The following is a 25,596-nucleotide window of genomic DNA, read 5'->3' as shown; positions in this document are numbered from 1 at the left end:
AGGAGTAGCAGCGCTTTCCTTGCAGTGACCCATTCATTGCTGACATCTCCACGAACTGCCCGTATTTTCTTCGCGATCCTTACGCCAGCAGTCGCAAGCAATCAGCGTCATTCAGGGGTTCCGCAAGTGGTCTTGCTTTTCACGTGATTCGATCTCGGTTTGGCACTTGCAGCAATAAATGTCTTATTGCCCACGTATACTAGACACTCCTCGGGTCGTTAAGCTTGCTCAGTACTGATCTTACCTCTCCACTTTCACACAAGCGGCAACTGTGGCTCATATGCTAAGCGCGAAATAAAAAACAAAGCATGTTCTTTAAACTGATGACAGTATCGTGCCTTTCTTTTACTTTTTTTTTTCTTTTTTGCGGCGCGAATGCATGAACTACACCTGACCATGCATACGCTCGTATTTATCTTGGGGCACTTGTTGATGACGGCCTCACTATTTGATTGAATGAAAGCGCGTTCATATGAATCGAAAGTTTACTTGTACAGTGTTTAGGTCCCACGCCGAAAAATTTTCTTTGGGGATGTTCAGGCTTATTGTCTAAGGTCGAGGCTGCTGCGAAGTTCGTTGTTTTTAAGCTATTTCCCGCCGGGGTAGCGCAGTGGTTACGGCGCTCGACTGTGGGATCGAATCTCGGCCTCGGCGGCCGCTTTTCGATGGAGGCGAAAAGCAAGGCGCCTGTGTGCTGTGCGATGTCAGTGCACCTTGAAGAACCCCAGGTGATCGAAATTTCCGAAGTCCGTCCACTACGGCGTCTCTCATAGCCTGAGTCGCTTTGGGACGTTAAACCCCACAAACTAAACTAAACTAAACGAAGCAATTTCCTGGGCGGAAAAAGTGCCGTCTCCCTTTGTTCTCCATAGGCCCGGAGTTGCTGGTTAGCATGTCTTCCTCAGTCTCTCTTTTTAGAGCTTGGTGTCTTGAATAGGGGTCACATTAGATATAAAAACCCTTGGAATGCCTTTTTTATATGTACACAGTGAATTTTTGGCAGTACACTCTTCCAGGAATGAATGAAGGAAGGATGCAAAAACTGTCAATCTGGTACAAAAATGGCATCAGTCTTAGTTACAGGTTCATTTCCTTTAGCATTGTTGTAGGGTCTTGCTCATGATTTGATACTCGGTGTATAGACGTTACCAGTTTGCACAGGAGATAATGGTTCGGTGTTATATCTATACAGCGAGGTGAAACAATGCATTTCACTGCAAACATATAACTGCTTTGTAGAATTGTAGTCTGCTACTGTGTGTAATGTTATATATAAGGGCAGCAGTAGCATTTATTTCTTCCTTTCCTTTTTTTTTTTTTTGCAAATGACCAGAATGAGTATTCAGTACCTTAACTCATTTGTGATTTATAGTGCGAGGCATCATTCTTTCACACTCTGTTCTTCCAGGTTTGCTGTGGGATGTAAGGGCTAGATTTATCAGACTGCTTATCGTGACTAAGTTGATAACCAGCGTGGAGTGTTGGAGAAAAGTGTTGGTGTGAAGCAATAGTCGACTAGACAAAAGACCCGACTGCTTGCAAAAACCCATCTTCAGCTAGTTGGCAGCTACAGATAAAGGCCGTTCATTCATTGTTGCTAGAGTGGCAGTGGATGTTTTCTTGGCAAGCATTGCTTCACCCTTTCGGATGTTGTCCTCTCCCTTCCCGCTTTCATTAAACGGGTTGGTCATGCAGCAGGGCTGTTTCTTTGGCCACATAATATGAAATGTGGCAAACTAATTCAATGCAGCTAGGAGATAAACTTCTTTCGAATATAGGTTAAGCAGCCTGAACAGTTCTTATTTACTGGTGGGAAAATGGGAAAGCCTTGTGAAGATTTTGCAAAGTCTTCTTTTATTGCAGACCTGAGTGTAAATATTGTTTCTTACAGTGTATACCTGTGTTGACTCTGTGGCATTGTCATTTTATGCCGAGTGATACTGTAGAAATTGGGCTAGTTTATCGCTTTTGAGGCACCAAAGTTTTATAGTTTGGATGGCCAGCCTGGAGTGGACAGAGCTTGTAGTGGGGCATGTTTTGCATTCTACAATACATTGGATGGTTACCCTCTTGTCAAAGGATAAAACAAAGCATAAAATATCCGTTTCATAAAAGCATGAAAACTGCCTGCAGTAGACCTGCATCTAACTGCTGTAATTATAATGAGAAGGATTTGAGGTGTATAGACCTCGGGGCTTAAAAGCTGAAAAACAATTACGAGGCATCAAGAGGAGGTGCTAGATACGCCTAGACCTATTGGATGGGCGGTTTCCAAAGGTTGCTCAGTGGAGGTTGACCTATAAAGCGGCTTATCTGATAGCATGGAGACATTTGAATGGCTTGTAAAATCTGCAAGGTTTTTTCCCTATCTAGTTTTGCTTTTCCTAGTTTTGCCTTTTCTTCCCAGCCAGCATAATTGCCGCCATTTATTCCTCTTTGCCTATACTTATCCTTAGGTCCTGTGTGCCTTTAAGGTCTGCTTTTATCTCATTCTTTTTTTGTGTCTGTGTGTGGTTTTTCAGTGTCAGTGTCCGCAACGTTGTGCTGCATAGGCAACCAGTGGCCCATGTTCACTGAGGTGCATTGTATTGCAGTGTTGTTAGCCCACCTCAATTGTTCTGATTGTTTAGAACAGCTGCTATCTTTCGTTAAAATGTTAGGCCATTCAGTACTGCTTGTGCCAGTGATGATATGGCGTTATCTTTGAGTGGCAGAGGTCAATTGAAAGGACACAGGATGCTGCTACGATTGTAGCTCCCTTAAAAGTAATTAAAGCTTGTTGGCAGCGTGAAAATGAAATGTGCAGAAATTCCAAGGAAATTGTCCGTATACGCTTAAGTACTCGTGCTATGACTGTGGCTCATCTTTATGTCATGATTTTCGCAGTTCTTTTTTGTAGAAAATGCAAGTTTGGTTTACTTTGATTTTTATTGTTTTATTGTTGCCTTTATCTTGTTACCTTGTGATGTGAATGAGTGGTAATAAAATAGTTAACTAATTGCCAGTAATTAAGTGTTAAGTCATTAACTCATAAGTAGTTAAACGTTAAATTTAGCATTACTATACAAATGTTAAGTAATGAAGCATTATCTAGAAGTGTATTTGGTATTAACTGATTAAATACTATAAAGATAAAAATCCTGAAAGTTTTCAGAGCACATGCCTTCAATTTTCACGTTGCCACTTGTGTGGTGCATGAGTAAGTATGATTAATTACTTGGTGGTAATTATTGTGCTTCAAGCCATGGTGCCGTTTTGTTTGGTTTTAGGTGTTTTAAATTGCAAAACATCAGCTACGAACGATACTGTTGTGATGTTCTCTCCACAGGACGTCAGGGTGAGACAGAACATCGAATTGCACGGAAAAATTACAAATTTAAAACAAACTGCGCAGAATTCAACGGGGCCAGTAACTGACATCATTGTGTGACTGTATTGGTTTAGCTTTGAAAATCTTGGCAGTAACGTTGGTAAAAGTTTGTGTGTTTCAAAACATGGCATTGGGCAGAGCTGCTCTTAGAAAAGAAGCACTTTTGTTTTGCTTTGGCTTATTTTAACATATCCGTGCACCTAGTCCTCACTTTTATGCAGAAATGACCAGTAGTAATTTTATACCCTCGTAAATCGTGGAAACTACAAGGGATGGAAAATGAAAAAAAAAAAAAAACTGAATAGGAAGACTGTGAAAGAAGACTTTATTAAATCATAGAATAGCTTTGAAGGGACCTATCCCAATTCTCTTCATCTGTATTGTGTCTGTGCAGTTGATATGTGTTTTCTTTTGTTTGCTTTAGGTTAGTTGGTCTACCAAGAATTTGCTGAAGTCCCATTGGATACCCACGCGATTTTTAAGCTGCTGTTGGCAAATTTTTGACAGCACACGAGAGAGAGAGAGATATGTGTTCAGTGCATCTGTTGTTTGAGCATGGTACTTTCCTGTGTTATTGATGCAGCTTCGAGTGGAGGTGGTGGTGCTGGCGGCCGGTCGTGTTGTGGCATGGGCAACGGCATGCGGGCGTTTTTTGGCGCCCTTGTACGGCGAAAGCGGGTCGGGGCCGACGTCGCTGAGGCTTCGCAGCTCAATCGGTGCCTCTCCACATTTGACTTGACCCTGCTTGGTCAGTAGCGTGCCTAGGATAAACCTCGATCCTTGTGTGCAGATACTTGGGTACCTCTTGTGTTATCATGTCTAATGAGCACCCTATGTTGTATGTAGGGCTTTTATTTGGAGCTTTGTTTTGAAAAATGCACCTCATTGGCCTTCCTGCTTGGACCCCCTCTAAGGTTAATATCCATATTATTTTTTTTGTGCAATATATTTTTTGCTCGCACAGTATAAAATGGCTATATGGCTGCAATAATGCCCTTGAAGTGCCACAGGTACTTGCATAAATAAAATAAATATATGCTTTTGGCAAAAGCCCTTTCTCACTTGCTGCTCCGCTGCGGTGGTGCAGTGGTTAGGGTGCTCAACTACTGTGCCCAAGGATGCCAAATCGATTGAATCCTGGCCACAGTGGCTGCTTTTCAATGGAGGCAGAGAGCAAATGCACCATTGTAGTGTGCCAATATCAGTTGCACGTTAAGCCTGCAGGTGGGTGAAATTTCTAGAGCCCTCCACTATGGCGTCTTTAACACCCTGAGTTGCTTTGGGACGTTAAACCTCATAAACCAACCAACCTCTTTCACTTTGTGTACCACCTAAGTGAATAATTGTGGGATGCATTACCGGTATGAACTGCTGCTAACTATTGCCTAACTTGTGTCGTGGCCAGTTGCCAGGGTTCTAAATCAATCTGCCATCAAGCTTATCTTTTACAAAAACTGTAACTTTTGAAAGCTGTTAATTCAGCAGACAAATCTGTAAGCAAATTTCTGGTCATGTGTGTGCTGCAATGCAACACACACATTTTGAGAGGGGTTGCGACGTCCGCTTCATTACATTCACTTGGTTGCTTTTTCTGCAAATATTGACATTGAAACAAAGGACTGAGATTCTGCTGCTTCCTTCAGCAGAGAAGTGATAATCGTGACTGCACAGCTTTGAGCCTTATGTGGCGTGATCATGCATCGTGTATAATTTTTCTTTAGTCAATTTAGGTAGACTGAGTCCTCGACTCCCACTTTTATCTTTGTAGTTAGTGCTTTGCTTGATGGAAGCTTTTTTTGGCAGTGAAGGAAACTCTACAGGGGCAAAGTGTTAGTGATTGCATCATACTGGAAAATAGCCCGCACGATAGCATGCCTGCCACCTGGTGTATTGCTTTTGTCGCTGCAACTTCACTCTTTTGCTGGAATTTTGCCGCATCTGGTTCAAGCTTCTGGTACTCTTGAATATGCCTGAGAAATTTTTTTATCAAGAGACAATAAAATTTCAAAGTTAGCAGTTGTGTTAGAAGTAAGCCTTAAATATTGAATATTGATGATATACTACATTTCCGTTCTCCAGTTTCCCATGGCTTTGGGATAAATTGTGATGGTTTTTTGGAATTCAAGTTATTAACCTCATACTCAAGTTAGCAGCTGCATTATTGTGTTTGCAGCTGTTGTTGTTGCATTCACTTATTACAGTTCCCTTTCATTAGCATTTCCTCATACTCCGGGTCTTCAAAAGGCTTAATCACAATGATCCACCGCTTTGCACAGAGCATTTTATTTGTTATGGCCTTTGAAGGCTTCATTTGCTGTTCTCTACACTGATTCCTATCATTCAGGATGGTTAAGTAAACAAAGCTCTAAAGACTTCCTGCTTGCAAAATCAAGCAAGGAGATGCACTCAATAGAACCTCATGGCTAATTTAAAACATGGTATCCATTTTAGATGCAATTTTCTCTATGCATTCTGCATGCCTGGCTTTTTGTCTACTTATGATTTTACAGATGCCAAAACATGTGATTGTGTCCACATTGAAGCACACTACACCTTATATGCGAGCAATTTGATATTATTCGGCTCATGGCCACAAAGATGTATAGTACATAAGTTGTCTCTTTCTTGCGCCTTTCTTTTTTTGGGCTTTGGTAAAGAGAGTTTCTCTTGCAGGGGTTGGAGGCACCCTGGGTCTGGGCATCTACGTTTTAGCTGGACAGGTGGCAAGCACCAAAGCTGGGCCTGCAGTGGTCCTGTCATTCCTCATCGCTGCCATTGCCTCAGTCTTCTCAGGTGGGTGCGGCAAAAGGTGGCGGCCATCACGGGTTACAACACCCCAGCAGTAGTGGTGTCAGGCACCAAAAGGAAAAAAAAGTTATAGAATTTTAATTGTGGAGGCCATCAGTGGCAAAGCCTAGTCACTTTTCCAATGCAAGCATGAGCACGAGTTTTCTTGCAAGCATGCAAACGATGTCGGAATGGGAAGCGAGGTTGTCAACCTGACATGTACACTGGCTCTTTCACTCCTTTTCTCGAGTGTATTGCTCCGCATTCGGCACAGTTTCTGAGCAAAGTTACGAGAACTGAACCTGTCCTGGCTGGGTGCATTGCGCAGGCTGTCATATTAGTCACCTGACACCACGTTCAGGTCTATCACTATTCGGTTTACACTTCATTTTGTTTTTAGCTGCACAAGCTTTATATCCAACTCGGTAAAAACAAGGTGCACTATTTGTGTTTAATTCACTCCGCAAAAGTACTGTTCACGCCTCTGACATTCCTCTAGCTTTGTTAGTGTTTGAAAAGCGGTGAAGGTGCTCCTAAAGTTCGTAAGAAAAATAAAAACTCTGGGTTGAGTTCCCGACTCTAAACTTTACAAGTGTGCGCCCTCTGACCCTTTATCATTGAGTGGTGTATGGACACGTGAAAAACTAATTTTGTTGCCACGTTTTCTTTCCTTTTTGTCCCTTTGCGCTCCTCCCCACGGGCAGGGCCTGCTGGACATAACCTAATTAACCTTCCTGCGTTTCTATTCTTGTGTTTCTCTCTCTCTCTCTTGGTGTTGGTTTGTTGGTTTGCTCAAGGATTGACTTGCTTGAGAGCTATGAACTGATGTGTGTTTTCTACTGTTTATTCTTTTCTTTTGGAATGTCATAGTACTTCCAATACATTGATGAGAAGTGCCATTAGTGTAAGTGGTCGCTTTATTGGTATGAGAAAATATTTATGGCAGAGTATAGCGATGACAGAGATGTCCATTTTGCATGCTCCTCACCTGAAAGGTATCTCGTTTCTTGATTGTCCTTAGTGAGTCTAGCCTGACTCAATCTTGGAATGTGTGTACTGTCAAAGATTTTGTGAACAGCGTACTGTGTTTTCGATAGCTCATTTGGGTGCTGCGTTTTTGTTTTCGATATTACATTGGACTTCATAAGACAGGTGTATTGTCTAAGTGTTGTAGAAGATTGTGTCTTCAAAGGCAGTTGTGGTTCAGATGATAAGTTGTTGAGTGACGCCTCTTATTTATTCCCCTTCCCCTTCCCATGCAGGCTTGTGTTATGCAGAATTTGGCGCCCGCGTTCCTCGTGCGGGGTCAGCTTATGTGTACAGTTATGTCACGGTCGGGGAGTTCATGGCATTCGTCATTGGCTGGAATCTCATCCTCGAGTATATAATCGGTGGGTTGGTTGTATTTCACCTTTATGTGCATATGAAATTGCCCAATGTTGTGTGTGAAGGATTTATTTCTCTTTCTCGTGTTTCCTCACTTTTTCTTGCTGTCAGCGAGTTTTCAAATCGCAAAATCAAGCAACACAGCAGAAAGTTGCTCATATTAAGGTGCATTTCATACAGAAAATTTGAGCATCTCTTCCAGTCTCTTGAAGTCCAAATTGAGTTGTACTGCTTTGGGGAAAAGGTTTGGGTACTCCTCCTTGTGGGGACCACTGGAACTGACCTGATACGGCTTTCCCTAGACAGATGGTGTTAGTGCAAACTGCACATCTAGAGTTGAAAAATATCCCGCAAAATGCACGCTTTTTCTGGAGTGCGCATGACATATGTATTGTTGGTCTGTTGATTGGGCGGTGATTGATGGTGTGACTGGTTGACTGATTAGTGAATAGTCACTGATGATTAGTGAATGAAGCCAGCTCAATAGAGTAGAATGTTGAGTTAGTTGGTCTGACATCTTGGAAGAAGGTAGCAGAGCAGGCAACAAAACAAAAGAAGCACACACAGACACAAGGACAACGCTGCACTGACAGCTATGTTGATCTGAACCCGCACATCTTTTTCTTCCTTCACTTTACCTCTGCAGCTTATTTCTTATCTTTACTATCGTGCTGGTAAGTGTAAAAAATCTACCGTATTTACTCGCATGATGCTCTCACTTTTTTCATAGAAAACTAATACTATGTTGGGGGGTGCGATAATTATGTGGGCAAAATTTTCTAACAAATGTTTTTGAGCTCTAAAAGCACATTTAAACGGCTCAAAAGCTGAACATCCGGAATCTGGCCAAGCGAATATGTTCTCGCACATGGCAACTGTAATCTCACAACCATGAACAAATGCTTTACAGCCAGAACTACAGCTGAGGCATGCCAATCCAGTAGCCATCGTTGCTGCCATGCCGTGTCGTCGTGTCGTGTGTTGTCCCATTGCTACTCTGCATTAGGCCTACGCGAGGTCGGTGTTACGTCGTGATGGAGAGCGTTCAGAAACGACCACACAAAGCGCTCTCGCTTAAGAAGAAATTACAAGTTCTTCAGGAGCTTGAGCGAAGCGGCCTGTCGAAAACAGAAGTTTCGAAGTTCGACATCCCGAAGTCAATGCTGTCGCGGATATTGAAGAACAAGGCCGCTACACAAGGAGCTGTGAAGACTAGGACTTTTGCTTGAAGCCAAATGCGGATGACAATGCCGCATGAGGAATTAGAAAAGGTTTTCTTTTTGTGGTTTAAGCGTGCGCGGAGCGCTAATTTTCACATAAGCGGTCCCATTCTGGAGCAAAAGGCTCGGGAGATAGCCCTGCAACTAGGCGCCAGCAACTTCAGCGCCTGCAATGGATGGCTCAGCTGTTCTAAAAAGTGCCATGGCCTAGTCTTTAAGACAATCTCCGGAGAAAGTGCTTCCATGGACAGAGACTTGTGCGCCAACTGGCAACAAGGGCCACTGCAGGATATTTTAAGCAGCTATGGACCGCAAGACGTGTCCAACATTGATGAGATGGGCCTTTTCTATAAAGCATTTCCATCTAAGACACTGGCCTACAAAGGAGAAGCCTGCACTGGTGGGAAGCGCAGTAAGGAGCCCATTACAGTGCTCGTGGGCGCAAACATGGCAGGGGACGAAAAAGTGAAACTGCTGGTAGTCGGGAAGGCAAAGCACCTTCGTTGCTTCAAGGGAACACGAAGTCTTCCTGTGACGTACACTGCTAATGGTAAAGCGTGGATGACAATGGCAATTTTTGAGAACTGGCTGCGGGAGGAAGACGCAAGGTTTACTAAGCAAGGCAGTGAAGATGTTTTCATTGTCGATAATTGCCCTGCACATGGCCTAGTGGAAGGACTGAAGTCCATCAGCCTCGAATTTCTGCCTGCCAATGCAACTGCAGTGGTACAACCTATGGATCAGGGGGTGATACAGAACATCAGAGTGGATTACCGCCACCAGCTGCTCCACCGCAAAGACTACAACGTTGGCTTGCTGTTGGCAATACACATTCTGGTCCGTGCCTGGGAACAAGTGCAGGCGACAACTGTGCAGAGGTGCTTCCACCATGCAAGCTTCAAATTTCACAAACCAATCCATCATGAAGAGGCTAGTGCTACCGCTACAGAAGCTGTAGAAGCAGACACTATATTCATGCAGGTAGCGCCCTCTGCTCCTTTCTCGCGACAGGACTATGAGGCTGTGGATGCCCAGGTGCGCACCTGTCGTGAGGAAAGCCTTGAAGAAATGATTGCTGAGGTGCAAGCCGATGACCAGACTTCCTCCTCCAGTGACGAGTGTGAGGACCCTGAGCTAAGTGCAGTGCCAGACAGTGCAGCTAAAGATTGTGTTGCACTTCTGCAACACTACTTTGAACATGAGGGGTGTGCTGAATTTATTCAAGCTTGTCGAGTATGCACAGTTTTTTTGTTAAAAAGTAATTTAAGAATGTTAAGCAAACAAAGATCGATTCATTTTTTTCTTTGCATCCACAACAGTAAAGCTTGGAACAATTTGAATAAAGTTTTGGATCACGAAATATGTGTACTTTGCTTAAATGACACTTCTGATAAATGGAACACTTTTTGAATTCCTTCAAGTTTCATTTAAGAGGAGTCCACTATATGTACGTTGTTCTGAAATATCCGCTATTTCGAAATTCGTAATTATGAAATAGTTTTACATTGAAAGCATAGGAAATCTGCCTGGGATTCTAAAAACAAATCGTCAATGGGGTGTTCAGAGTATCAAGATTACACTGTAGAGCCACATTGTCACCTGGCATTGTATCAGGCGCTTGCAAGAGTGTAGGGGCTTCATTTGAGCCTGTGTCTTTTCATGTTGGTGAGGCTTGACTATAGTAGAACCTCGTTTATGCACTCCCGGTTAATGGTTTTCTGCTTCAATCGTTCAGAATCGCAGGCAGTAAAACATATTGCATAGAGACACTATATTTTTCCCAGTTACAGTACAGTCCACTTATAACGATACCAGATAAAGGGATATATCGCTTATAACAATCAAATTCTTGAGATTTATCATTTTTCCCATTGCCCCTCTGTAAAAATAAACCAGATATAACGTTCGATTATCGTCGGTACATCGGATACGATAACTTTATCACCATCCTGTACGTGTTTACCACAAACATTTGACTGAATATTCAGTAAAGATAAAATATTAAGATAGTGATGCGGCGAAAATAGAAGGAAATGGGCACTATCATCATTACAATCGCAGCCGCGCGAAGGGTGCTGCTGTGACTGTATCGTCATCGCCATTGCCGATTCTGCGTCCGTGGAAGTAGGCGGCGACCACATTGACGGACGGCGCGATATCTTACGAGACGAAACGGCAGATTTATCGGGATTTTTGGCAAGATTGGAAGCCTCGTGAAAAAATATGGACATTCGCTCTACGATTTTAATGATCATCAAGGCTGGGGATGTCCTTCAGTTTATCCAGTCGCAAATTGGTTTCATGCACGCAGAAAGAGCTGTCACCAGCGTACACGCTACTGGAAGCGATGCTCACAGCGGTTTTCAAGCTTCAGCTGCTGCTCAAGCGAGCGCGAATTTCAGACTTCTGTAAGTATGCTTAAGTTATTTTACGACTATTGATGTATACTGTAATAAAGTGTTTAATGCTCTTTACGGTGATCAGCGTTGTTCAACGCAATTTACTCATCGCTAGTAGCTAGGCAAGCCTACATGCATGGGAACATACGTGGGTGTGCTCCTTTCCTTTTTTTCTCTCGCTGGTCCAGATATAATGATAATCGGTTATAACGATCGAATTTTCAAGTTTTCTCAATATCGTTATAAGTGGACTGCACTTTAATATGTTCCCGGATAACACGATTTTCTGAACAAACTGTGGGCGTTTAATATGTTTTGTAATCAACCGGACATATGCTAACGAGTGTTCGCGACATGATACTATCAGCGGCAATCACCAGCTGCATTTGCTTTTCTGCAGTACCCAGGTGCACTGGGGCGAAGCATCAAAGAAAGCCAACATGCGAGAAGCTCGTTCCCGTGGAAACATGACTTTATGAGGTGAAACGCAGTGGCTTCTTTGCACTGGCGTAGGGGCATAGAGATGAACCATTTGATAACTAAAACTTCAGTGAAAGCTCGTCATTCAAAATGGCGCCATGACCGCCATGGCAGCCAGCGGCACCGAAGGGTAGGGGCTGGCAGTGGCTTCCTGCTCTTGTCTTCCATGCAACATCTGAAGCTTGCAACTAAATACTCATTATTTCGACCCCCATCAACAGAAATGCGGATAAGTACTTCTGTTGGTTGGCGCTGTCCTAGCCAATGCCCATAAGAGGCTGTGACATCAGACGGGGGATATGGTTTCCGCATAAAGAAAAAGAAATCATTACATAGGAAAACTGTGTGAAAGTTGTCCATTCTTTCATCCATAAATCATTAATGTGGCAGTGGAGATGCCTGCCCCAAACGCAACACGAGAAAGTGGGAACTTGCCCTGTACAACCGGACAAGCACTGGCACTCTAAAGTGTCCCTCTTTTCCCTTTTCTGTTCCTTTTTCCCGGTAGAGCTAGCATGAAGAGGTAAATGCACCGAGATGTTATCACTGCACAGCATCTTGGTGCACTGCCAAGAAATGCACAGTGAATGCGATGGTGACACTGCAAAATGGAGGTGTGCACCGATGAGCACTTTTTCTTTTTTTAAAGTTCTCAGTGCCAAAGTGGATGGTGGGTTCATTATACGAGGGGGTTGTTACGTGAGTAAACACTGTAAATTTACCATAATGCAAATGGTTCTTGTCAGTTTTTTTTTTGATATTTGACAATTCAAACATTTTTTCTCTAATTTTGGTTCAAAATAACAAGCTTTTATTGCATATGAGCGTGCTGGGTCTAGGGGAAGCAGCATGAGCAAAAAGCGTGGTGACTGTTAATCATCGTGGTGGTTTCTCCACATGTCACTGGTGTAAGGAGCCGAAACATCCTGAAACAATTAAGGAAGCGATCCCGGCTCGTCATTCCTTCTGCAAACCAAATCTGTTGCTAAATCTTCCCTTAGGACAACGCAAATATGTATAAATTCTGTAAGAGCTATAAAAGGGTCTGTACATACTTCATGTCTATAAATGTCAATTTACTCTTTTATGCAGTAAAATAAAATTTTTGATTCTAAATGCCTTTGTACCTCATTCAGCAGTTAGTTTTTTTTACATTAGGCAGTTTGGTTCATACATTTTCCTCAATAATACATTTTTTTTTCCAAAATTTAAAAGCAATCTCATCAGTGAGGTTTTACTGTACTAGTGAGACTTTGTAAGGTGGATGTTGAGAATTCTAGAGGAGAAGGCTCGGTATTAGGCAGCTCGATGATTGAGGCAGAGGAGAGTTTCCCAGCTATGAGTATTAGAAGTGGGCCAGTGATGCACTTGTGGGTCTATTCTTACTTCTTAAAGTCGTTACTGACATTAGAAATCAATAAGAAAAATGGGTATGGGCAGGACATGTAGTGCGAAGAGAGGGTAATTGTTGGTCGCTTAGGGTAACAAACTGGATTCCAAGGGAAGATAAGCATAGCAGGTGGCGGCAGAAAGTTAGGTGGGTGGATGAGGTTGAGAAGTTCGCAGGGGTCAAGTGGATGCAGCTAGTACAGAACCGGGTTAATTGGAGGTATATGGGAGAGGCCTTCGCGCTGCAGTGGGTATAGTCCGGTTGATGATATGTGCCATGCCTTACACATGCAACAAGTTATGTGTATGGGTTAAAAAAAATCTTGGCAATATTTATTTTATTTTTGGGGCTGTTATGTGGAAAAACAACTCATTTTCAACTGTCTCTACTAATTTTTGAAATGAGAAAATATTTTATTTTCAACCAATTTTTCTGATTTGTATTTGCTTTGCTTTCCATTATTTGCATGCCTCTAACACGTTTGCTTTATTCTGAGCATGGTTGCATCTAATTCTTTTATCTTTAAAATTTCTGCGATTTAAGGGAGAAGCTGGTTTTGGAAAAGAAATTTTTATTAATGAAGTTGCAGGTATGAACGTTTCAGGGAAGATGTGATCTTTGCATGCTAATTCCAAAATGCCATTTAGTTTGATGTAACAGAAGCCTTTTTGCACTTATCTAATAAGTATGAGAGTTTTTATGAAGAGCTTTTGAGAAGTTTTGTTACAGGGTACTTTTTGAAATGCATGCCAGTAGTTTGCATTGACAAAGAATGGAATAAGACCAAAATGGTTATCTTGCCTACCATAGAAATTTAGTTACAATGTTTTGACGTTGCTGCTTCAAAAAATAGGAGGAAATGTTTACATTCCTGTTTTCCGAGTGCCAACTTCAAAATTTTATAACTCAAGCACTATGAAAAACAGGATGGTTATTTTAGTCTTGGAGTCGAACCAGTATATTGCACCCAGATGTTTCGAATTTTGGTTATGTCGATCTTGCAGATTATTCTTTGGGAAATTCCATGTTAAATTATGTGAAAGTTGCGTCTTATATTGAACTCCAATTTCACTGGCCGTTCGAAATACAGAGAGACCTCGATATAACGAACATGCATATATCGAATTATTGAATATATCAAACTCTTCCAAACTATTTTTGTCAAACACATGTATGTTTCCCTTTCCATAGCGAACGCGGTTCGGCATAAACCAGATATAACGAACTTCGCGACACCAAATACTACCTCACTTTAATAACAGGAGGCAGGCTTTGTTGCACTACAAGTGTGTTGTGCGGCACAGCAAACGTTCCGGACTACCTCACAGGTGCTGGCAGCGCCACAGATGCAAGGTCGGCATTGAGAGTTGACAGCCAAAGAAATTGTTCGCATCTCACAATTGCAGACAGTGCCGCTTCAGCAGCGGCAGCAGTGGCGCGACCGAATGTTGCTTTTGCCCATTTGTGTTTCAGTGTTAGCAGCGGCGGGGCCGTTGCACCGTTCGGTGGAGACTGCATCGGTGGTCATGTCGAGTGTGGTGTGCGGGTGTGCGTAGTGCTGTGATGGCGGTGAACACGAAAAAAAAAAGAACAGCACTGACCAAGCTTGAGATAATTCAATGTGTGAAGAATGGCGAAAAGAGGTGCGTGGAGTTTTCCCCATAGGTGCGCTCATCTGCTGTGATCGCTTGGTGCATGGCACCACGGTACGTTTTGCAAGCTACATGTGTGAAGGAACGAGAGGCAACCACTTTATTTAGCAACTGCCGGTATGGGGCAGATGCAGCCAATGCAACCATGGTATGGCGGAGAGGCCAAAAATGCAAAAGAGCATAGCACAAGTGTCCACAGCAGTGTGCACTACACATGCGCTGTAAACCCAGCTCAGCAAGTGGGAGACACAATGTTGGCCGCTTTCTCCACTGTGTTCTGAACGCTCTATGCGCGGTAGGTAACATGCATTGTAAAAGCCAGGTCAGAACTTAGCAGATAGAACTGGGGACGCTTGCTCCAATGTGTGTTGTGCCCGCCCAATTCGTGGCATTATAAAGCGAGCATACTGATAACCAGGCTTCCTAAACTGGGCAGGCCAAGCAAGCCACCACGGGCACTCCTGGCAAGGGCCCTAAGACATGCCTTGGTGTTGCTTCCGCGCAGAATTTGGTGCGCTGCCTCGGATTTCACTGTGCAGTGTAAAGAAGACTGCAGAAAACAGAGGGACATAGTAATGACTTTCTTTTTTTCTTCAAATTTTCAGCGCCAAAAAGACTGATTGGGCTCATGACGGGAGTAAATGCAATATCATTTGCCATGATCGTGTGTGGAAAGAGCTGGTTTCTGTGTATCAAAGTATTGGTACAGTAGAACACCGCTATAGTAAACACGGATATAGTGAAAAACTCAGATATTAGTAAAGTGAAACTGAAGTCAAAGTTCATCTTCCATATATAACTGTACATTCCCCCCCCCCCCCCCCCCCCCCGCTTGCCCTTTATATTAGGAACATTTAAATCTGTTATAGTAAAGTATGCCTGGCTGCGGCGCCTTCCCACGAAATGACATCGCCGCACAATTCTAGGTAGCGAACCGTTCAGAAGTTAAAGGAGAGTAAAAGTGCAGCGAGAAATAGCAAAGGGAAGAAACGACCAAACATTCACGGCACTGTGCAGCACGCAGCAGTAGTGGCAAGAACTGGAGGCGTGGCATGTGCGGTCTTACAGCACTTTACTGCCGCGTGCATTTCTCATCTGTTGCCTTCTTACTTATAAAAACAGCAGATGACTCTGTGTTCATGCACCGCTTTGTTTTTCACATGAAATCAAACATGGTTGTATTCATAACCACGTTGCCCTCATGCTTAGAAGTACTTCCACAAGACCTGAACAAAAATCTTATAACTGAAAAAAATGGGATGAAGAGACAGTGAGAGAAATAGAAGGTATTTGAGAATGCTTTTACCATTAAGCAACAATACATGTTCAGTAAGTAGCCATTTAGTTGCCAAACGGCAACTTCAGGACCATGTCATTACCAACCACTGATATAGTAAAGACGCTGGTATAGTGAAGATTTTTGCTGGTCCCAGTGACTTCACTATAAAAAGATTCTACTGTTTATCGAACTATTTTGCTATACTCATCAAGTTTGATAATCTGGGTTTGACTGTATTGCATTTCCTGGCGTCAAGACAGACCATTGGCATACATTAAAAAAACTCCTTTGCAGCAAAAGTTCTGAAAAGTTCTTCATAAAAGACTCATAACGTATAAATGCACAAGGACCTGCTACATGAAACTAAATGGCTTACAGTAGAAGCTCAATCATACACTCTCAGTTATACTGTTTCCTGATTAATACGCTCAAACTCAGGGGCAGTAATGCATCTCCCATAATTAAACTATTTTTCTACCAATTGATACGTTACTGCATCCGAAATTTCGGCAGATTATGGTTGGGTAATGCATTTTGCAGTCAACCGGACATGTGCTAGCAAGCGCTCGTGACATGAAACGCGAATCAGCGGTGCTAACCCGCCACAGTTTCTCTCCTGCAGTTCCTAGGTGCAAAGCGGCAAATCAAAGAAAGGCAAGGAGCCAACATACGAGGAGCCCATTCCTGTGGAAACATGAGAAACACTGTGGCTTCTTGTGGTGCCTTAGGGCATAGGGTTGAACCATTTGACAACTATTTGCTTTTATACAAGCACACTGGCTTTGCGGGGGGCAGCATGAGAAAAACGTGGCGACTGTATGCTACCGTGATGGCTTCTTCACATGCCACTGGTGTAAGAGGGTGAAGGACCCAGAAACACCCAAGGAAGCAGTCCCGGCTCATCATTGCCTTTTACGAACCAGATTTGTTACAAAATCTCATCCGCATTTAATACAACGCAAATACGGAATGAATTCTGCAAGGGCTAGGAAAGTAACTGTGGATACTGGATATCTATAAATGCTAATCTACACTTTTGCTCAGTGAAAGTCTCAATTTTAAATGCCTTCGTACCTCATTCAGCAGTCAATTTTTTTAATATTAGGCAGTTTCAATCGTACGTTTTCCCAGATTATGTGTTTCTTTCTGTTTGAAAAATGTATCATTAAGGTTTTACTGTGTTTGGACTCGGCACATACAAACAAATCGTCTGCGAAAATTTGATAGTTGCAATGCAATAAAAATTTTTTTTAAAGGCCCTCTTCCTTCCATAACTTGTTAATATAAAAAAATTATTTAAAATTATTGATGTGCACTCCGTTCTTAATATTGTAATTTGCCTTGCACCGAATTTTTTGCTATTTGCACAGCTGTAGTGTATACATCACGCATCACGGGAAGAGCCCTTCATAGTGCCATCCTAATGGAACAGTTATCTTCTCCAGGTACTCGTGAGAATTATCATTAGTTTCAGCTTGCTCGTGTACACAAGTACATTTGGGTGTAAAAGAATATATCCTGAGTGCATCTTAGGGAAGACAGTTTTCAAGCCATGATGTGATTGCTGTATAGCATATTCAGTACCTGGAAGAGTTCACTCATTTTGATTGTTGCAGGGACGGCCTCGGTGGCGAGGGGCTACAGTGGCTACCTGGACAGCCTGCTGAACCACACGATAGAAACGCACATGCGTCAGTGGATGCCCATCAATATCGCGTGGCTCTCTTCTTACCCGGACCTGTTTGCCCTGGGTATCACCCTCTTCCTGGCCGGTGAGTGCACACCTCGTGCTGCCACCACAGCAATACTTGAATGCAAATTAGTGCGGCGAAAGTCACACTTGTACTAATGCTTTGCCCCGCTTCTGCGATGCAGTGGTTAAGGCGTTCGACTACTGTGCCCAAGGATGAGGGATTGAATATGGAAAGCAAGGCGCTCGTGTGCTGTGTGATGTCTGTGCACGCTGAAGAACCACAGGCGGTTGAATTTTCCAGAGACTTCTCCTGCAGTGTCTCTCATAGCCTGAATTGTTTTGGGATATTAATGGGGACATGGCTCATTAGCACCTACAATCTGCCCAAAAATCACATTTTCAATCTTTTCGTGTACCTCGCACTATTCCACATCTGCATGCAAATTTTCAACATTATGCCCCGCGTGTTTATGATGCTATAACAATTCAAAAATGCACTACCACGCCCCCTGCCTTTTAAATTGTGGACAAATTACACCCAATTTCGATTGCCCGGCGCACGAGAACTACGCTCTCCACCGCAGCCAGGTCTCATTTGAAAACACGTGCTTGTGGCTTATTTCTTCTTTTGGGCAGCAACCCTGTACATGCCATCTTTCCCCCCCAAAACAAACAAAAAGATAGCATGCAGTGCATCCTGCTTTTTGCCGGTTAGGGCACATGATCAAAATGTCGTTGCCTGACTCATTCCGGCAGGCTAGCCCTGAAATGCAGACGCCCGGCGGCGACATTTTATCTTTCTGCCGGCCACTCCAGTGCAATGCGAGAACCATGCCAGAAGGCTTGAAGAAGTACCGCTCTATGCACAAGTTCTAGTGAAAGCAACCAAAGAAACGCGTTAATAATACGACATTGTTGCATACTATGCAACAAGCAAGTGCCAATGCTACAGGATTGTTTGTCTATTACGTTTCGGGTGGCGACGCTTCTCAGATCCCGCTGCATAGCAGCGTCGTTCTTCGTGCCGACTGCAGTCGTTTATGAATTGACACCGCGCCTGTCACTAACAGTGACATAACTCAAGTGAGTGCCCGTGAGCAGGCTATGCTTAATCAGCTGGCATCGACGCCGGCGCCGGCACGAAAGACTGCACTGTTCGCTGATGCAAGTGGTGCGTTCGCAGAATCAGACGCAAATGGGACAGCCTCCTATGCAGTAATTGACCTCAGCATTGTGAACACTTCTGGATGCTGTACTGTGCAAATCATGTCGCAGATGCGTGAGGTTAATTACCAGCGACCAGAGCTATGGCCTGCTATTTTTACAACTATGGTGACAACCAGGGCTATGGAGCTATGGTGACAACTGCGGTCAGATTGCGGCTGAGTGGAATTCATGGAGGGTTGACGGCAAGAAAAGATGCAATCCTTTCGAGCTCAATATTCTGGCTTGTCGCGCAATGCTGTCAACTGGTAACAGCCAGACAGCAATGAATGGTATCTTTTTCGGTGATGGGGTTGTCGCGGCGTGGGATGCATAACAAGACGTTTCAGCAGCATCTGATGAACATTCTGCAACCTGCTGCTAAGCGAGCAGCCACGGCTGTTATGGCACAGGCCGCCCAGGCAGTGGCGAAGGTATACGGTGACTGGTGTTTTGGGCACAGGGGGAACATTGCTGTGTGCTATGACGGCGCGTGGATGAAGTGCGGGCACTCATCACATACAGGCGTCAATGCCATGTGTTGACGTGTACAGGGATGCTGGCCATTGGGGTGAAGGAATCGACGCGCTTCAACAATGTCTTCACGGCCCTCAACCTGGTTGTCGTCCTGTACGTGGTCATTGCCGGCTCCTTCAAGGCTGACCTCACCAACTGGCGGCTCAAGCCCAAGGACGTGAGTTTTGCTCAATCCCCACAAAATCGAGGCAGCGGTCTTACTCAGTGAAGTGCCTGTCTTGCACCACTTAGTGGGGCCAGGGAGTAGTACATTTTTCCTGTAGAAATAAAACGATAGATTTCGGAAGGAAACATTTATAGAAAGTGGAATGGTGGTCCCAAGAGCCAGGGCTGTAACGCTGTTGATTAGGGTTGTGGAAATGCTGAATAGTTACCTCAGATCGAATATCGAATTGTATCCAGGAAAAAAAAAGAAAAAAAAAGCCTGAAAATCTAACTGAATATGGATTCCGATATCAAAGTTTGTTCAGCAGACTCAAAATTCTCGAATCTCTTCAAGGGACCTTCACTCTGCTTTCAAGAGACGAGAGAAAATGTTTGAATTATTGAATGTCCTAAAAAATTGCCAATAAGTGTTAGCATCATAGTAATTTTATCTAACGAAGGCTTGGAAAATGGATGTCTGTATATTTGAGGCGACACCACAATTTTACGTGGGCATCAGGTAGGATTGTGCTCATTGTTTGAGGGTTCCGAATTTCCAAATTAACTGGGGTCGAATTAACGCAATTTTACTGTATCTAGTCTTCCCTGCATCATCACTGAGGCTGGCAGAGAACACATTGAACATTCAGTCATCCAAATACTAGATGCTTGATTTGATTTGATTGATCAATCGAATAACTCAAGAACTTATTGTTCAGTTCGTATTTGGTTATTCGTTTATTTGCACACTCCTACTGTACACCACTCTTCGACTCGGGAGATGAGGTTTCTCATCCCAGGTGCGCCATCTTCACGCGATAAGACTATTCCTGCTAGATTGATGCACAATTTGGCTGTATTCTCTGCTGAATCTTTGGGCCGAAGGTGACACCCTGTTGCATTGTTCTCTAGTCTGGCATGAAACTGCGATTCGGCTCTCAAAACAGAGTACCTGAGAGAAGTTGCTTTCTTTAAGAACTGATCCTTCAATGTTTGTATTCTTTTAGAAATGTAAAAGCTGCGTGAAGCTGTTTGGAGTCACATTCTTTTTGTGATATCTCCAGAACTTTTCTCACAAGGAAGTGTGTATTCTCATGGTAGGAAATAACTGGATCGTTTTGCAGTTATTGTTGCAGCTGGAAGTAAGCTGCGAGAAGAGTGGCACAGTTGAGCCTCTTTATAAGAGACATGCACTGGGGAGCAGTTTTTGTCTCTTATATAAGAGGTCCCTTATAAGCAGGGTACTACGTTTACATTTTCTAACCATACCTTATTTCGGCGTAGGCATCCTACTGTTAAAATACACAAAAAAGAAGGGTACACCATGTCGCAAAAGCATTATTATGGGTTTCATTTACATATTGCATTTCCTTGGTGGATCACCACACTGACCACACTTTGTAACTTTCGTATATTTATTTACTGCTGAAATACAGTTGTAAATCTTGGTCTGCTTCATGGCTGCATTGATGCTGTTCAGCACAGCCTCTCCCAGCTTGAAAATCGGGCCAAGAGCATCATGGCCAATGTACTAAAGCTGTAGATGTTGGCAAACTATGTTTGCAGTGATTGCAAAGTACAATCGCAATGTGACGCCGCAACTAGCGATTCGCAACTAAGTTCTGTGTCTGGTAACACTACAAGAATTCAACTAAAAAAAGCGCCACAAAATCGTGAAAGTAACCAGCTTACCACCGAGGTGCTAGAAGTGGCCAAAACAATTAAACACCACTAGCAAAAATATCCCTCAGAAATTTATGCTTGTTTGACAAAGGGTAACAAGGCTTTGAGTAGAAAGTCTGTGAATGTCGCTACTCAGACGAAAAATTAAAAGCTAACGAGGCATTTATAAGTGGAGTTGAAACTGGTTGAATAGCAAGCAGAGCAGTTTATCTGTCCTCGCCAGAGCAAAACCACTTCTGTTTTTATGCCATTTGTTTTGGTCTTGGCTTGGCTATCTCTCTCTTTCTAGGCACACTTGTTTATGTCAGTGGCACTAACTGAGCATTTCCTTTGCATTTACCAGATAGACTTGTTGCTCATACTGCTATGTAACATAATAGACAATTTTCGCTGTATTCTTCAGAGCAGTGGACACAACACCTACGGTAATTCAGGATAGGAAGCTCCACTAATTGGAGAACCTAACGCGCGCTCTCAATATGCTTGCATATACAGTCGCACTTGTGCTCGTCGTGGCAAGCCTGAAGAGCTTCTCTACATTGCATTCCCACTGCAGGGGCTTCTTTTAGTGATTTCATAGCTGATTGACCTGCTATTCATTAGCTGAAGTTATAAATAATAATGATGGCTCAGGTGTGTCTCTCTTCTTTTGTTTAAACTGTAGCTGGTACTGAAGCTGGCGGTGGATGGTGCCGCATCTAATGTTAAAATGTCTTTTACAAGCAAGACTGAGTACCAGACTTCAAGGCTAATTTGTCCTTTATAGCCAGTTGTCTTCTACGTCCAATGTCTGCTAAAAGAGAGGCCCAATTAATGAAAGTCATGGGGTGACCAACCATTCGGCTGAATGATGTCTTTTATACCCGATTGTCTGTTACATCAGTGTCTCTTATAACTGGGTTCAACTGTATTTTAGCTTATTTCAACTTGGTATGTGAGAGTAGCATGAACAGATTAGATGAAGCAATGTGATTGAAAGCAAGCTTTCTGAGGTGTAATCTTCAGTCAGCTTTCGTCCATTTGCAAAACATGGACCTTTCCTAGTGCTGAAAGTGTTATAAATTCATTGACCCCCTTTATTTCATGTCTATTATGTGCGCAGACTAAGCCACGACACAGAGGTAATACCAGTAAGCTTTCGAAAGGACTACCGTATTTACTCGCATATAGGTCGACCACGAATATAGGTCGACCCCTATATACAAGGCTCGCCGAGGAATAAAAAAAAATTATTCGAATATGTCGACCCATATTTTTTGAAAAACCGAGACTCATGTACACGACAAACCTTTATTCATAACGAACTTTGGCCACTAGCTAGTCGCTGTCAGAAGAAGCCACATCATCGTCTGAACTGCTTTCCTCTTGGGATGCTTCACTGGCGACCTCGGCATCCCAAAGGACGTCGTCCTCGCTTCCGTCGAGTGCGTTCGAAATGCAGCATTTCTTGAATGCTGTCCTGATTATCTCCGCAGGAAGGTCTTCCCACGCATCTTTCACCCATGTCGCCACTTCGCTGAGCGAGGCCTTCTTGCGACGTCCCGTTGGCGTCATGGCTGCACTGTCGTTCGCTAGCCACTCCTTGTAGCATTTCGAGACGCGGTCCTTGAAAGGCTTATTGACGGCGACATCCAGCGGCTGCAGTTGAGACGTCATACCACCAGGTATGATGACCAGGTCCGTGCCTGCCTTCCGTAGGGCTTCCTTGACGCCCGGGCAAATGTGGCCTCTAAATGAATCCAAGACCAGCATGTTCGGAAGGCCCAAGTTGGCGCCTGGTCGCTTCATCCAAACAGTCTTAAACCATTCTTTGACCATTTCTTCGTTCATAAACCCTTTATCATTTGCGCGGATGATCACTTTTTTCGGGAACTATTCATTTTTTGGAAGAGTCTTTCGGCGAAACACGATGTATGGCGGCAACTTCCAGCCATCTGCAGTGCAGCACAGCATGACAGTAAAGCGTGTATGCTCGTGGCCAGTCGTCAACAAGCACACGTCTTTTGCCCCCTTTGTTGCTATGGTGGTACGACTGGGCATGTCAAAGTATACTGCCGTTTGGTCGGCGTTCCCTATCTGGCCAAGACCATAATCCTTTTCATGCCGGAGCTTCAGAACGTAGCGCTGAAATTCAATAAGCCATTCCTCGTATTCTGCTGGCAAACGCTGGCAGATGGTCGTTCTACGACGAAGGGAGAGTCCGTTGCGCCGCATAAACTTCTGAACCCAACCCCGACTCGCTTTGAACGTCGACCGACCTATCCCCTCTCACTGCGCCAATTGCCGAGCCTTCGTTTGTATGTCCTCGCACGACACCTGAAGACCCTTCGCACGCTCCTCTTCCACATGAAGACTCAATTCCTTTTCGAGAGCATCGTACCTCCCGGTTGCTGGACCGCGAAAAGCACGACGCTGCCCGTTGCACGCAAACAGTCGGTCGCGCTGTTTCCGCCAGCCCCTAATCAACTTTTCGTTTACATCGAACTCACGCTGAGCGGCACAGTTGTTCGAGTTCTCCACAAAAAGAATCACTTCTCGCTTGAAGTCGGCGGTGAAGCTGTCGACGTGACATCGTCAATCAAGCAGCAAAAGCAAAACCAGCAAAACCACAGAGAAAGAGATTTGGCAAAACTGCGAATGCAATCACAGAATGGCGACGCAAAAAAAGACACAAAGACAAGGCTTTCCGAATGCGAGCCAATGCGAGCCCCGTACGAAGCCTGCAAAGTAGACAACCTGAAAGCGGACGTCAGCGCTACTGCGCTACCCTTATGAATTGGTTATACCAGTGATTCTATTAATCAGGAACTTTGTGGCGACTTATTAATTTCACTAGCACTCTTTTTGGATTTACGTACCTAATTGTCGCAAATTTTCCGTTTTTAATATTTGTATTATGCGCGACTGCGGCTGCGGCTTCGACATGCATGCCGGCGCGTTTGTTTTGGTCACAACCTCCTGGCTTGTCTCGCTTTGGTCACGAATATAGGTCGATAGCTAATTATGGATAACATTTCTGAAAAAAAAAGGGTCGACCTATATGTGAATAAATACGGTAGTGTGATTGGCATAATATGGCAGATTGTCTGGTAAGCATCTTGCTCGCTGCTGCTTCATACTCATTTTTTTTCCTGCCACAAACATACAGCAATATTTTTTTTTTCAGTACTATGATTGTATGCGTGGACATCTTTTTGGCACTGTTTGTGCAAGAGCAGGGTTCACTAAATATTAGGGGCGTGGATTAGAAGCAGCAGCATGTAACAAGGCATCAGATTATTTTGCTTGCCATGCCGGTCATCAGCACAACGAAGCAAACTCATTAGCAGACATTTTTGTAACCATCTGCAGTGATCCAATCCAATCCAGATACACTGAACTCTAACGGGGATTTCAACATGGCAAAAGATGTGCTTAGACAGTAGAACCTCAGTGATACGAATTTCGCGAGGTCGGAAAAAATTCGTATCATCAGAATGAAAGAAAATAAGCCTGCAAAAGCACTAGAAAAGCAGTCGCGCAGATCTGTTATGTCCGAGAAGGTTCATTAGGGTCTTGCGGTCACAGCTCGACATTCACGGCGCACACAGCACGACAGGTGATCGCGACGTTGGTGGCATGCAGGCCGCCTGCCTCTGCAGACTTCTTGCGGCACATACAGCACAACAAGATATGGCGACGTACCTGCCACGCGGCGCCACAGAGTGCTCGCGATGCATACAGCGTGACTAGTGGTCGCGAAGTCTACGATGCGCGACCCATGCATGCCTGACGACTACTCACGGACACGCGTTGCTGAAACTTTCTGCAGCTTGGAAAAGAATCGTGACGCCAGCGATGTGCGGACCGCCAGCCTCCGCGTACTTTTCGCGGCACGTACATCACGACAGGAGATGGCGACATTCGGGTCGTGTAGCGCCGCAAACTGCTTGCGGAGCCAGCGATGTGGTCCGTGCGCGCTGCCATGTACGCCGCCGCCAACTGTTGCGGCTGTGACGTCTGTTGTTTTTGGGTTACTCGCTGCTTAAAGCTTTTCGCGGAGTCGGCCACGCTTCGCCGCAAGCTGCTTGTGAGGAGACCATACAGTGCAGTTGACGATTGCGGAATTGACAATGTGTAGGCAGTGCCTAGTGCTCAAGGTTGCGGTTAGAGTTCACATGTTCGTATCATTAGTAGTGGCACGAACAGTGTTGGAACAATGAAATTCTGCACGTTGTACACAATGCATTTTGGCTGGGGAATTTTCCGAATTCATGTAATCCTGAACTTGGTATCAACTGGATTCGTATGACCGAGAGTTTACTGTAGCTTGGAATCCAGGATTCGTTGAACCCACGTTGGTGACGTATCAACGTGTTGCCTGTTAGCTTTGG

General features: G+C 44.0%; 1 protein-coding gene across 5 annotated transcripts in view; it reads left to right on the top strand.

Annotated features, from left to right (window-relative positions):
* LOC146195009 (cationic amino acid transporter 3-like) overlaps positions 1 to 25,596 on the top strand; it is a 114,124-nt gene that overhangs the window by 21,969 nt on the left and 66,559 nt on the right. For all 5 annotated transcript variants that reach the window (XM_084597620.1, XM_084597619.1, XM_084597618.1 and 2 more), the window contains exons 2-6: positions 3,954 to 4,118; positions 6,044 to 6,163; positions 7,420 to 7,548; positions 17,580 to 17,735; positions 19,414 to 19,553. In XM_084597620.1, coding sequence (XP_084453746.1) covers positions 3,954 to 4,118; positions 6,044 to 6,163; positions 7,420 to 7,548; positions 17,580 to 17,735; positions 19,414 to 19,553 — 710 coding nt within the window. The remainder of the gene's footprint in view (positions 1 to 3,953; positions 4,119 to 6,043; positions 6,164 to 7,419; positions 7,549 to 17,579; positions 17,736 to 19,413; positions 19,554 to 25,596) is intronic.

Source organism: Amblyomma maculatum, chromosome 3, assembly GCF_055883805.1.
Source record: "Amblyomma maculatum isolate TAMU_Amacu chromosome 3, ASM5588380v1, whole genome shotgun sequence".
In the NCBI taxonomy this organism is placed as follows: domain Eukaryota; kingdom Metazoa; phylum Arthropoda; class Arachnida; order Ixodida; family Ixodidae; genus Amblyomma; species Amblyomma maculatum.
Note: the sequence above shows the minus strand (reverse complement) of the source record. Positions and strands in the feature narration are given on the sequence as shown.